General features: G+C 34.6%; 1 protein-coding gene across 1 annotated transcript in view; it reads left to right on the top strand.

Moving 5' to 3' along the window:
* Positions 1 to 1,361: 1,361 nt before the first annotated feature.
* The window catches only part of FTO (FTO alpha-ketoglutarate dependent dioxygenase), a 206,129-nt gene continuing 192,026 nt past the window's right edge, over positions 1,362 to 15,464 (top strand). The window contains exons 1-2 of the mRNA XM_059824804.1: positions 1,362 to 1,433; positions 6,892 to 7,552. Coding sequence (XP_059680787.1) covers positions 1,401 to 1,433; positions 6,892 to 7,552 — 694 coding nt within the window. The 5' untranslated portion in view covers positions 1,362 to 1,400. The remainder of the gene's footprint in view (positions 1,434 to 6,891; positions 7,553 to 15,464) is intronic.

Raw genomic sequence — 15,464 nt, 5'->3', positions numbered from 1 at the left:
TTCTGTGTTTTCCTTTGTATTACAGCCTTATCGTTCTTTTAAAAACTATATCCGTTTCCATCTGGTTTTGCTCTTACAACTTAAAAGTATTGTGCAAGCTGCAACTTCAATTATTTCTTGTGATAGTGTTTATGTAGTTGAAAATATTGCAATAAAAATGAGCATTTGAGTCCAGTTATCTGAAATAATCAAGCATTATAGCAGATGTAGGTTTATGATCTTTGAGTTGCATTTTTATTAGTAAATATTTGCTTATGATCAAAGTTTGTAAAGAAACCATCCTTGCAAACTAAAAGAAGAAATAAAGGAAACTGCATTAATTTTCTAGGCCAGTACTTCCAGTGTAACAGTTTTTACACAGTTGTTAATCTGTACTAATATCATGTTGAGTTAGTGTTGAGTTAGACTGTGGGTAGATAAATGTGGATGGACTTGTCATGGATTGGGATTGTTTGATTCCAGAAATCTGATGGCATGTTTCAAGTGTCTTTTGCCCTTTCCAAGTCTTTAGCTGCACAATTAATTGTATAAAGCATACAAAAGTTCTATTTTTATTAATAAAAACCTGGAAAATGTCGTTTGGGGACAATCAGGCATTTATGTTAGCAATTTCATAGTGGTTGTGTTGACTAAACATTGGTGGAGATACTCTCAGTCTAAAACCAGAAGTAAAAATGTTGTTAAGAGAATGAGGGGACAGAGAAAACCTGTTCTTCACAGTCAGCCCGTTCTTAGCACACTCGCAACATCAAACCAGATTTGTGGCTGTCTGCTAGGATGGGAGATCTTGAGTATGGCATTTTAAATATTGTCAGGTTGTAGGGGCTTTGGTGTGCAGCAGATGATGTTTTCTTTTTCCTTCGTACACCCATTTTAGGAAATATTTTAGAGTATGCCCAACATTGAGGCTCATTGTTTTGATCAAGTATGTTATTGAGCCATTGAATGGAATATAAGCTTTGTAGCCATCGGATCCACAAATTGAAGTAGAAAATAAAATGAGAAAGAAATAAGAAAATAGTATCAAGGCACAAGGTAGGCACAGTTCTGAAGAACATTAGACCAAGATAGATTTTCATCAGTGTAATAAGGACTGATTGCGTAAAAAAGAATTTAGGAGGAAAAATACTCACGTGCTCTGAAACTACCTAACCTGAATTACTGCTTTGTAAGTGGAAAATCTCCACTAGTTTTTTTGCATCCATTTTTCCTTATTTAATTTTTTGGAAGTAAAGGTAGTAAGAGAAATAATTGCACATGTTTGTGTCTTTTTAATACAACTTGTATTGTACTTGGCTGTTTACGTCTTGGTTCTTAGTCTAATTTTCTGTTTCAATTTTACCTCTCCAAAACAGAAAAAAAAGCTTCTTGAAGAACTTGGAGGGAATAGGCTTCCATATATGACACCAGCCGATGCTAATTTCCACCAGTTGGTAATGTAATTCTTATAACTGTACTTGTTTTAAACTAAAATGGCTGTTTGCACTGAACAATGAATAAATCTTTCTTCAAAGAGTCACTGTGAAATCTGATATGAAAAAGGTATTCCGATGGCTGATAAAGATAATGTATTTCCAGGTGGTGCAAAATAAGACCTCTAGATTTGGGATGTTCAAGAATGAAAAGTTTATGAACTTCATTTATTTCAGAATTTTGCCCTGAGTATCAGTACCTGAGTACCAGGTAACACACGTAACAATGAATCACAGTTTCTTATGCTTTATTAAAATAAAGGACATGTCACCATTCTTTTAAGGTTTTGGGGGGGTTTTTTTCTGTTTTTTTCCTGAGTTGTGAAAAGAACTATTCTTAATAGCTCGGGTTTGACAAAATAGGGAAAATATTAACATAGAAACTTGAAACTTTTTGGCTTAATTCTACTTTCAAACAAAAAGTAACCCTTAAGACATTGCTTACAGAACGAAGTGTGGAAACTGGAATGCATGCCTCAAGTGAAACTAAATAAAAGTAAGAACAGGCCCAGTAGCCACATGAGTAGTAAACCAAGTGAGCGTATGGAAGAGTATCATGAAATTAATAGAATATTCTGCATCTATCTTGGATCTTTCTAGGTCAGCTACAAAACATATGGCAAGAATTGTAGGTTTAATCAGATCAAATGGGAACACGGTAAGATGAAAAGCATAAGAAAGGATCTCATAGTTTGAACAGCTACAGCAGGCGTGCTTACATTACAGGCATGTCACCTTTCTTGTATTGACATATGGCTCAAAGATGTATATGGTAGCCTGAAAATAGGTCTGACTCTTTCCTTGCAAGGATGAATTTCTCTTTTGCAGGATTGCAAGGCCAAGAAAAGTTTAGCACACATCACACTATAGAAAAGGAAAGATACATTTATGGGTCAGGTACTGGACTGTGACTCAGAAGTCAAATTCCAGTTTCGCCATGGGATTACAGTTGTGGTATTGAGCAACCTGTATACTTCTCTCACCTTTCTCGTTCATTTGGGTTGTAGGATGCTTAGGGAAAGCATGGTTTTCTCTGTATTCTTACAGTGCTGAACATAGTGGAAGTAAGCTCTTGATTGGCATCTTTAACAGCTGTAAGGATAGTAATATGAAAACATAACTTGCTGTTAATCGTAAAAGCACTTCTGTGGGTAAGGACAAGGAAAAACATAGAAGAGCTGGAAAAGTGTAGAAGAGCTTAACAGAATGGTTTTTTTTTTTCCTTTAAAAAAAACCCCAACCAAGCACATTCTTTTCAGTCTTAAACTAACGTTCAAGAGGCAGCTCTTCCCCCTTTTGAGACTCAGGCAGCTTACTGTTTTCTCCTTCCTAGTCCTGTAACATCCCCACCTGTTCTCTTTTGTATCTGTTGCTGCCAAGAGCTGCTATGCCCAGCATGGTTTTTTTTCCCCATCTTTGTAAATCCACAGTCTTGTGGAGCTGACTTGAAAAGAGAAGGTGGAGCCGAGGTTGCCCAAGTGGCATCTCATTTGCTCAGTACCAGTAACCCATAAATACAGAAGATGATGCAAACAATATAAGCAGCAAAATAAGTCCTGTTCAAGCCTCAATAGAGTTTAGATAAATTCGTTTTGCATCATAAGGAATTATACTTTTTGTATAGTGTTTGTGTGCATGCTAGGTATTTTTAAGTGTATGTGATAACCATAAGCATCACAAGCACCTTTTAAATTCTTATGGTGGTTATGAAATGTTACTTTAATCACAGCTGTAGCTATTACAAGTTACATGACGCTTAAATGTGGTACAGATGGAGAGGAAGAGTGAGATTTTGAAGACAAAAAATTGGCAAAATAAAACATCACATACAGTTTAGTTTGATAGTCTGTCTTTCCTGGAGAGACCTGCCTTACTCCTTTAAGGATCCACCCCTTATTAAAGCAGTATTCTTTAAATGTGTTGGAAAAGTTAGGTGGGATGCAAGTAAAAAAAATACAGTATCCTGCCAGGTATGGAAATGTACAGTCTGAACAAAAATAACAAATTCCATCACAAGCAAAACGTTACTGACGTCTTTCAATGCGTCTTGCCTGATGAGGGATTTTAGAAATGAGCCAAAACCACAGGCTGAAACAATGTAATGTTTAGGGCCAGCCTGTTAACAAGGCAATTCACAAATACCTGAAGTACAAACTATCATTTAATGATTTAAGTGGCAGCTTATCAAGGGTCCTTACTGCTGATTTCTAACTTTATTCTATCACTTGAGTCATCCTGTAGGGTGATTCTGTGTTGGGTACCACCATTAGAAGTGAAAGCATGTGTATATTTAAAATGACGTGTGTAATATTCATAGGAAGAATTGAACATCAAATGTGCTTTTCTTTTGTCCTGTAGTTGCCACTAACATATCTACTTCTTTCAGAGTGAACAGTGAGTTGACCTTTAATACTTGCTGTCAGAGTTACAACACAGAGTACATGATTACTTCCCCTTCCCCATCCCCCCAAAACAACAAGGTGTCCAGAGTGAACCCAGCGTTCACCCTGTGTTCTGATCCCTTAATGCTTTCCGTATGTAGGACATAGCACAATGACTGGTTGGAGATTTAAAGAAGACCAAACTGTTTTCATGTGATGTGTTGGAAATGTGTTTCCACTTCCTGATTTCTTCTGAGATATCAGTGTGGGGTTTGTTTTTTTTTTTTAAGGTAGAATCCTAAGTATACTTTGTAAAACTTAGCGATAAAATAGTTCTTAAGCATGTAATCTTAAAACACAACCCAAAGGTAACATGCCTCTGACTTGGGTGGCAGTAAAAATGTGGAAGACGTTACCTCTGCAGTTCAGGAGGGGAATACTATGTTGTTACCTTTGTAAAATCTGTATGCTTCCTTTCTAGTGCATGTTTTTGGGCATTTAGTTGCTTTACATCACATTGTTATTTCCCTCGTTCTGTTTGTAATAATTGTTTGGAATTTCATGGGTGTGATTCATGTCAGAAATTCAGGATATTAAATACTTTGAAAATATGTTGTAATAATGACTTTTTAAATACGCCATAATACCATATGTAATGTGGTAATTGGTTAATCTGACCTGAGTATGTCCAATATACAGAATTATTTAAAGAAATACTGGAACACTGCTATAGAACTGCTAGTGCTCTTTCTTTTATACATATCATTTGCATGATGAAAAAAATCAGGCAGTAATAATCTTTATATATCACTACATATAATGTTCTGTCAGTATTAGGTATGATTGTGAACGAATACTTACAATATTCATCAACCTATACCCACACATCTGACTGTAGCCTATAGCTGTAAATCCTTAAAATTTGCAGTTACTGATTTCAGTAGTTATTCTTTGTAAGGATTTTTTTACTGTACTGTTCAAAGGCTACAGGTACGAAGCACTGGTTGAAACAAAGAGGGCAGTTCAGGACCTCTAAAGGATTCATTTCAGACTTTTGGCAAGCTCAGGCAAATTGCATTTATCAAGTTTATGTTCAGTTCTTTTAATGAAAGCTGGGATCCAGTGTTCTGTGCTGGGGATTGTAGAGGGACCTTCAAATAGATATCTGGGACTATTTGCAAGCTTTGGTATTTCAAGTATAGCATGTAAATACAGATGTTAGCAATTATTATTATCTGTAGATACTGTTATGGGGGTTTTTCCCTCTCTCTAGGAAGCTAGTTTTTGGAAACCGTAAGAACGTGTAAAGAAAAGGGAGTTAGCTTCACTGTAAAAATTCACAAGAAATGGTGGCAAGGTTTATAGATAAACTACGATTTATTATGTGCAATCATTATTTTTATGACAGATTTCCTTTTATATTCCCCTTTTTAGTAGAAACAAACGATCCTATAAAGCCACCTCTTCAATGTTGTAGGATAACAATGTGTTATGATGCAAAAGTCTGTGTTCATGCAGTAGAAAATATGCATACTGACTTAGTGCCAGGTTTATATTTTTTAAAGGCACTTTTTCTGCATTTTAAAATTAATTTCCTGACAGGCAGGTTCAAATCTGACTTGGAAGTAGATAGTACTAGTAAAGTGGTTTTGAGTTGTACCAGAAGGAGCGCAGAGATGGATTGTAGGTCAGTGTGATGCTTTTGTGCTGGTGGCTTTTACTTGTTTTTTAAAAGCACTTTGAACATAAGCTATTACGTTAGTAAAAGTTTTGGTAGATCAGTTTTGTGCATCCGTGTCCTCTTGCCCCATTGCCTAATGCCTTCTGATTTCAGTTTACCTTAATTTTTTTTCCACAACACCATTAGTATCTGCCTTTTCCCCAGGCTAGTGTCTAACTTATGGATAAAAGGAAATAGGTGTATTGAGTCATTTGGAGCTTCATACATGCTAATTGACACTTGATAGGCTCACATTCCAGCCTTTCCCTGACTAAGGGTACTAGTTTGCATCTGTTTCTTTTATTTTTCTATTAATTTTAATGAAATACATAGCAACTTAGTCTGTTTAAGAACTTACTCTCTAGCCTTTGTCCAGTTTGCCGAACAGTCTCAGCAGTAGTTAAAGCAGATTTACAGGCAACCAATAAAAGGTGTGATTATGTGATACTCACTTCCTTAGAAAACCAGATTAACAAAATAAAATTATCCAAGCCTTCCTGGAGTGGGAAGCAATATTTTGCATACAAAGTAAGATACTGCTGATTAGCAGCATCATACCTTGCTGGGAGTTGTTGCCTCCACAAACTGCTGGATTCTGAACTCCAGCTGATACCAGAGCTGGTGTGGTGGGGAGATGGGGAGGAAAATAAGTTTGGAAATTTTTTTTATCTAGAAGGTGAACTTTTTGTATAAATAGGAGAGCTAATTGGCATGCATTGAGGAATGTGAAAATAGAAGTGACCATTTATGTCAAGGACCATTTTGAACATAGAGGTGCAGTGCAGCAGAATGTTGGCCTTTTTTGAAAATTTACATTTTTATTTTGTTATTTTTGCCCTAAATGTTGTTGTTATCTAAACCTATTTCAGTTATCATGTAGCCCTCTAGAATTCTGTACATCAGAATGAGACAGAATGGTCTTTGCAACTATCGCAAAAAGATGAGTCGCTTTGTTACTGCTCAATATTCCATTGTTTATATATTTAAAGGTAGCGTGGTCTACAGATTCATCAGGGGAGCTTTTATGTTCTAGTGATTTCTGCCAGAATCCTCAGATTTATTTATTTTTTTAGAGATTTGTCCTGGTGATACTCTCTGGTTACAGGCCACTGGTACGTATCCACAGTTTGTGCAATATATTGAAATATGAAAGTAAAGTAACAAATACTGGCATCTATTTCTTCACCACATTCTAGACTCATGCTTGATAACTTGTCAACTTAGCCTTGTCTGTTCTTGAATATATGAAATACTTCGGTTCCTGTAAAAAGAATAATTCTCTTGCTGTTTTTGTTTTGTTTTGATTTTTCTTCTTTAGTGGAAGACCAAATATTCAAAGCTGATTTTCAGAAAATCTGATACAGTACCTGAAGGGCTCCATCAAATGGTACAAGAAGGCTTTCTGACCTTGCGAAAACACGATTGTTTCTTTCAAGATCTTGTAAGGATCAAAGGAAAAGATTTTGTTACCCCAGTGTCTCGTATATTAATTGGAAACCCAGGATGCACTTACAAGTACTTGAACACAAGATTATTTACAGTTCCTTGGCCTACTGAAGGTTATGATATAAAATACTGCAGTCCTCAAATACATGATGCTTGTAAAGCATTAATCAGACTTAATGACTACTTGCATATTGAAGCAGTCAAGGCATTACAAGGACAAAACTTGTTTGAGACCAAAGAAATTAAAGATACTACTGTAATAGATAGGGAGCAAAATTTTGCTACTTCTCTTACAGAGAAAGGGTCTGTTTCAAAAGATCAAAGCAGTTGTTGTGTACCAGAGGATGACTACATAAGTCTAAAGAACAGAACATCTTATAACTTGACTTTATTAAATTATATGGATCCACTACAAATGCTGTACTTGAAACAAGAACCTTATTTTGGAATGGGGAACATGGCAGTGAGCTGGCACCATGACGAGAATCTGGTTGAAAGGTCAACGGTTGCTGTGTACAGTTATAGCTGTGAAGGTGAGTGATGGGAGGTATGAGTTGACCAGTGATATAAATATCTCAAATCCCTTAAGCTCTTTTATGTTTCCTCGTGTGTACGTTCATAAGCACACCTGCATACTAGTCTGAATTTGTCACGTGCTTCTGAATACATTGTGTTACTTTTTGTATTTAAGCCCTATCTTTATTTCTACTAAAACCTGTACAAAATATACCTGTGTTTACTGCAGCTGGCTTATCAGTCATTCTCTAAGTAGATTTAAAAATTGGTATGATTAACTTCCTGACTAAGAGCCAGGAAATCAAAATCGGTCAAATACCTATTTCAGGTTAACACATGTGCATCTTTTCTATCCTGTAAAATGTTTCATTGTAGTTGAGATCACCATGTTTATTGTGTTATTTATCATATACAGACTTGCTTCTGCTTTATGCTGATTTTTACTACTCTTCTTTCTATGGGAAAAAGATCATTTTATGTTGGTTTTGCATAGAAGTATTACTGTGTTTACTTGGAAGTACATACATTTTGTCTAGGCACGCTGTAGTGCTAATGCACGTTTTGCGGAGGACCTGCCAATGTTTCTGTAGTTGGGAAGGGTGGAAGCTTTCCATTAAAAGACCTGCTGTCTGACAGGCTTTGCAGGCTCTTAGTTATTTAAAAAACATTTAAATGCAGTATTAGGAGGAAAAATGTGTAGTTGAAGAGTCATTAAATGATTTCATTTTTAGTTTAAAGTATCTTTCCCATCTTTGTCTTTATTTAAAAACAGGCATTTTGTTTATTTTTTTCCTAACAATTTTTGAACCAAGTCTTGGATTTTTTTTAATGGCTTCCAGTTTTGCAAACATAAGATTAGAATTTAGATACCTGATTTGAATTTGCAAATGCTCCCTTATGTTTCGTAATTCACAACTGATTTTTGGTTCTTCCAAAAATCCTTTGATGTTTGCTTCAAAAAATGGGAGGAATTCACATTGACTTCTGTACGTTTTGGCTAAAGACCATGATGTAAAAATAAAAGGTTATACTTTCATGTGTGTTTTCTTATTAGTTTTGAAACTATGGGTGGCTTGGTTATTTAACTTCCAGGTGAAATCATCATATTTACATTTTCCTGGACATAAAACATCAGCTGGCTTAGCAAACTGAATAGAAGAGATTCCCTGACCAGTAGAAGTGTCATTTTGTTTATGAATTTTTTTCTGTCTTATTTGCCAAAGATGTTGATATTTTATGTCCAGTAAATGGCTTTTTTTTTTTTTTGGTAGTACTGTAGATAACTTAACTTAAAATGTTACTGAAAAAATATTTAAAGAAACAAGCATGAACTTGTAGTAATAATAGTGTGTGTGAGGATTTATTGTAATATGCTTAAAAACTTTTTACTTTAACATAAAACTTGCTTGTGCAGGGGGAAAAAAATGAGTCCCTGGAAGTTCAGAGAGCTATAAATTAACAAAAAAGAAAGCTGCAATGTTTATTCATAACTCGTCACTTGATTTTGTTTCTTCAAGTTCAGCAAGTTAGATAGGTAAAAATTACGCTGTTTTAAAACTACTGCAAATTCTATGCAAGATTTGATTGACGAGGGTAGAAAGGAATGTTTTATATGCTTATACCAAAAGTTATTTTTATATCTCTATATAAAAAAATAGTTTTGCCATGTACAAGATTTTTCATAAATACACTTTTATTTTTATATCTCTATATAAAAAATAGTTTTTGCCATGTACAAGATTTTTCATAAATACACTTTTAAGTATAAGTTTATATTTTTTTCTGAAGTGTTTAAAAGTAGACATGAAAACTTAAAAAACCTAGGAGCTTTCCAGTGAGTAAAGTGATCATTCTGTCATTTACATTTACAAAATAATTAAAAAATTACTACTGCAAATTTTTCTATTTTTGCTGTGATTCCAAAAGTTTTTGATCAAACTAAAATTTCTTGGCAGTAGATGGCCATATTAAAACCTCAGTGTAGCTGGAGATATTGTTGGGAAGAAAATTATTTATGACGTCAGATCTAAATCTGAACAAGGTTGAATTCCATTTGATAGCTCTTGAGCATGGCTCAAGCTGGTTTCACGGACTTCAGAGGGAGTTTAAGGTGCTTAGCGTGGCTTCTGAGCATCATGAGGCAATGTCCTGTAGTATACCTTTATGTGAAGACAGTTCACTCCCATCTGTCTGTATTCAGGTTGTGGCTGTCATTGTATATCCCTGAAGTGAAGCTTTATTTATAGTTGGCCTACTTATTCATAAATTGAAGGAAGTGGAACCTGTTTATAGTTTATGAATATGGCAGTGTAATTAAAAACTTGTGCATGTTGAAGTTTTCTACCCAGCGCATCCAAGAGGAGTAATTAGTCTACGTGATTTTAGAGAAATAAATAGATTGTATTTTTGCTCTTCAGATTTCCTGTTTATAGCTTTCTAATGCTGGTGGTTATAAACTTACCAGTGCTTATAATATTATTCTTTCCAGTTCCGTATCACTTCAATGTGTTGGTGGTTTCTGCAGCTCACAAAGACTGTCAATATTTACTGTATCTCTTACTAAGCTCTCCATAACTGTGAAGCATCAAGGAGCTTCACATCTTTTTGAAGATTGTGGTTAAATCTTTGTAGAATCATATCTTGACTCCTCTTCCCATTTTCCGTAAATATTTTTGCTTTTTTATGCCAGTATCTTTTATTAGTACTTACTCCATTAATTCATTTAGTGTTGAGTTGGCATTGAATTCTCACTGTAGTGTATAAAGGCTATCACAGAGTCATTATAGAATACATAATAAAGAGAGTAGAGGTGGTCAGAAATATTTTGATGGAACAATTTTCCTTAGAAGATGTCAATTAGATGGATTAGTAATTTTCTGGGAGAAAACACGCATTCTGTGGGAAATTCAAACATAAATTAAGCATGTTGATTTTTGTTAAAACTAGCTTGATTCTCTTTTCTGCTAGGTCTTGCACATTTTTTTGTCAGCTCTCTGCTCCTCAAATTGTTACTGGTATCTATGGAACTCTAAACACTGAGGATCTGTGGCAGCCCCATAGCATGGGGAAGCTAGGGCTTCCAGAGCTTCATGGTTAGTACCGATCTATCTGCCACAAATGCAGAATGCCCGGGTTTTCAGATTTTGAACAGCAGAAGCCCTAGGAGTCAAGCAATCTTACTGCATTATTGCCGCTGTTTGTCAGACTGTTTAGAGATGCATAACTCAGGTTATATGGTTTTCTTTTTAATTTCCATTTTTATATCATTATTTGTTTGATACCTACTTCTTTGATTAAATATTATTAAAACAGGTATTACTGTAATTGAAACAACTTTATTTTCTTGTTCATTTGTTCAGTGTTTGATGCCATAATGAAGATTTGATGTTTAGAACTTTGATCAGTATTAATTGGAGTAGAAGTGGTTTTTAATATGCCAGAAAAGAAATTTGAGAGCCAACATAAAGATACTGGAACAAGCTGATAGTCCAATTAGTATCACTGTTTATTTTCTTGTTTCCAGTGTCAAACTGTTTCAGAGCAACTTCAAATGAGGTACATTTCTAACAGCAACAAAAGATAGATGTCTTGCTTAACACTCACCTGAATAGTATTTGCCTTTATTTACATGAAAATAAAATGCATTACACTAGGTTAAAAGTAGGTTATCAAGTGATAAGAATAGACCCTCACAAAAATTTGGCAAATTTCATTTTAATGTGTATACTGCATGAAAGTGCATGAGCGGTAGTCATGGTGCATATGCAGAACTGAATACATTACAGAATGTGTGTCAGTTACACTGTCACTAACACTATTCAGAATTAATTTACTTTTCAGAATTTACCACGGAACAGGAATTCCAAATTTAGACCAATTTAGGATTTTAAATAACACATTAGCTTACAAATACCCTATCACATGAGAGCATTAAGGTAAAAACTTGTTCAGGATTTTAATATAGTGAGCTAATAACCCATTTTTATTTCCTGCTCTATTTATAAAAGTGAATTGCAATCCAAATACTGGTGGAATAAGGGCATTTTCAAAAATTGGATTTTATCCATGAAAATTTCCTAATGAAGACTCTTCCCTGAGGTCTTTGTAGGAAGTTTTTATTGCTTAGCAGAGTTCTAGTTGATTCTAAAGCTGTTCTCTGAAGTAGAGACTTGTTTTAGTTACCAGCTTAAAGGACGTGGAAAATAATGTAGTTACTGGAAGTGTTCATATTTCTCTTAACTGGTTTTCCCACAAAGTATGTTTGAGGTTAGATAAGTAGTTTTCTTTAGCTTCTTTACAGTATCTTGTTTGTTATCTTGCTGTAAGGCCTACTTGCTGTATAAATCTCTTGAAGTACTAAACAACTGGCTCTGTTCACTGACAAGGTAATGTTGAAAGGTTTAACAAACTTACAGTTAGTTGCAGTAATGACCAGTCTTGAAGGAGCTTTTATGCTTATTTCTTTTCTAAAATGCTGTTTGTATTTTTTCACACTGTGATGTTAGAAGCAATATCCTAGCACTAAACCTAATGACTGCCGTTTCACTTCTACAGTAATTGCAAATAAAAATAATTCGAATTCACTACAGATGTTTGTTTCCTCACTAGGTTTAAAAAAAAAAACCCTGAAACTACAAAAGTTGTTCAGAATTGAAGTCAATCTAAATTTGTAGTTGACCAATAATCCTCTTTATGTACTCCTTAATGGATAAAAGTCATGGAGTAGATGTTTGTACAGGATGAGAACAATTATATTAAATGGTTTCAAATGTCAATAATGTAGTAGAAATATTGCTTGTTGAAAGAACAGAAATGATATGTAGAAAAAAATATATTACTTCTTAAGAAATGAATATGTGAGTGAAATGGTCACATCTGTAACTTGTAGGTTCTGGCCAGTTGGAATTATTTTCTGAGGGAATCACAAATTTTTAGTGATCCAATTACTCTTATAGTAACAGATTTGAATCCCTGTTTTGTAAAAAGAAATCATCATTTGAATTAACTGTTGTGGGTTGTTTTTTTGTTTTGTTTTTGGTTGGTTGTTTCTTTAACCATGCTGTCACTGATTTGATCAAATAAAGTCTCCCCTTCAAGAACGAAGGGATGACAGAATATTCTTTGTTCTTATTTTAGTGCTTTTGTTCTTGATATATTTGGACACAGTGTTCCAAATATGAATTGATAAGAACAATGTTGGCACGTCTTCCGATTTTTGGTTTTGTAATGTCAGTTGCAAGCACAAGTTAAAATGTTAGTACAGTTTAAATAACCTCTTATGCTATGGCTTTTCAGTAATATGGTAGAAGAAATAACTCTGGGTAGATACTCATTCTTTCCCACCAGCTGCTGAAAAGCAAAGCATTCTTTGCTTTTTTCACTTCTTGCATATAACATGCATAAATTGCTATGGAAGACAGTAATAATGTATATATTTCATTAATCCCTGAACACATGCCCAAATTCTTCTGGAAAAATCAATCAATCTGTAAAAAAAAAAAATTTTTTTTCTTTATCTATGTAACAATGGTCAGTCGGATTTAATGACAAAGTAGATGTTTACAGACCTGCTTGTTTTTAGCAATGTGTTGGCAGTGATTTCGTCGTCTAAGAAATCATGTTTGATTTAAGATTATATTTAGGATATAGTTTGGCATTACAATTTGACTTGAATAGAGAACATTTAGGTTTTAGAATGTCAAAAAACTCTCAAACTCTTATTGAATGTTTTGGTGCTGAATAGCAAAGAAACCTTGCAAAGCTACCTTTACTTTCCGTGCTGTGGAACAATGGCCAAACTAGATCCAGGAAAACAAGTTTCATGATGTTCTGAACCTAACCATGACCCAAACCTGATAAGATCAGGTCTTAGAGCTGGAACATCTCTGAAATCTGAGCTGTCTAGTTAGAAGCATAATGTTGTGGCCAATTTTCTGCAGCTACGTTCTCTCTTTCATGGTTCTACCTTAATTACAGGTTTGATGAGGTATTGTTATAATGTTGTGGTAAACTTGTTACCTGGTTGCACCATTTCATTTGGGATGCAAGCTTAAAGGTTTCTTGCAGGTCAAATTCCATACATCTTTAATGAACAGAATTCAAATTTGCAGATAGTTTTATTATTTTCATTAAATACTGCTACATTTGACCATTTCTATATGGTGGATTCCAAAATAAATACATGTTCTTAAGGTGCTGTGTATGTGCAAGATCCACATGATTTATTCTCATACCTATGGTTTAGATGCATCCAAATGTTTCCGCTTAAATGGGAACTGTAATTATATCAATGAATATACAGCATTCAGTCATGCTTGAGGTGTGACATATGGAATTTAATAACAACTTCTTTTTATGTAAAAGTTTGTCAGTGCTACCTAGAGGTATACCACAAATATTAAGGTGTCTTTTTTTTTTTCTTGCTCTCACTTTCAGAATAGCTTGGATTTAAAAGCTAGTAGCAGCTTGCTTCCATTTGTTACCAAAATAACATGGTAGGAGCAATCAGTTTCAATTGCTGCTGATAATTATAAGGTGCAATAATTGAGAATATAGAGAAAAGGAGACTGTGAGCTACATTTGAACTCTGTACTTAAGCAATAAAAAATTTATCAAACTGCAAAAAATAAGTCATTTTAACGAGCACATTCCAAAGGTGCTGGATTTATGAGGAGACCCCAGGAAACTTTGATTGAAATTGCTGTCTCTGATTGTAGTTCTATATTTTATTGGTGCCATATTGTGAACAGTGCTGCTGCCAAAGTGAATGGGAAAGCAGCATAACAGAGAGAGTTAACCCAGAAAGGTTACCTCTTTTTATAATATCCATGATGTATTGCATTAAAAATGCCTTGAAAGCCATCCTATTTGCAGTTTTCAGAAAACATTTTTCTTAAATTAAGTTACGATTTATCTGAACAGGGCAGAAAATATGAAAGCCCCTTGAAGACTTTAGTATTGATTTTTCTGAGTGTTTGCTCGCTCTTGTTTTCTCATTTGTGTGCTCCTTGATAGAAAGGCCTAGAGCTGCTCCTGAGCCAAAGCTTCAGCTGGATGAGAACTGCAGCAGTGGAGGGAGGGAATATGAATTTACAGTACGAGTTTTAACAGAGAACTTCAGACTGGCTTTTTAAAAGGTTTTGGCCCTCTGCTTCCTGAATTTAGGCAGTATTTAGTTGCCATAGAAAATTAAGGAAATTTACTAATTATTAAAGGCTACTCCCAACTAAACAAACATTGCAGTAACTGTGTGAGATGAATGACTTGAATATTTTGGAAGTGCGAGTTCAAGGTCACTTTTTATGTGTGCATATTGTAATAAGAGTTATAAATCTTGATTTTAGTGTTTTTAAACAATAATTAGGCATTCTACATAGTTGATGATTTCTAACTGTTCACTGCCATTCTGTGCCAACTGCTTATTAAAACTGCATCCTCCCTCTGTCAAAATGCTCTGTTACTTTAGCCATAAAACTGTTATACTATAGCTCCCAAATACCTTGTTATAAATGCTGACTGTATCTTTCAATTTATACTGCAGTGAAGTAAGCTTATGAAAATAGTTCTGAGGGATTAAGCTCTAAGTACTATTTCTATGCAGTGGATTATTTTTTCCCCAAGCTCAACACATTCATGTTGCTTAATGATAAGAAAAATGTTGTGACAAACGTATTGAAGCTTCGTTGGCTCTTGCACGTGTTATCTAGCATGTTTGACTAATAATTTTGAGAAAAGAATGGCAGATATGATTCCAAGATTTGCTCAATGTTGTTGGTCTAGATTGTGTTTTGTGCCCATTACTTCACCTTACTTTGCCTCAGTTTATGATTTGGTGAAATTGCAAGTATGTAAACACATGAAATTGTTCATAAAATGCTTTGGCAGTTTATGACTTGAAATTCTTTCAGAAGTTATCTATTTTTATATCAG

This window comes from Gavia stellata, chromosome 15 (genome assembly GCF_030936135.1).
Source record: "Gavia stellata isolate bGavSte3 chromosome 15, bGavSte3.hap2, whole genome shotgun sequence".
In the NCBI taxonomy this organism is placed as follows: domain Eukaryota; kingdom Metazoa; phylum Chordata; class Aves; order Gaviiformes; family Gaviidae; genus Gavia; species Gavia stellata.
Note: the sequence above shows the minus strand (reverse complement) of the source record. Positions and strands in the feature narration are given on the sequence as shown.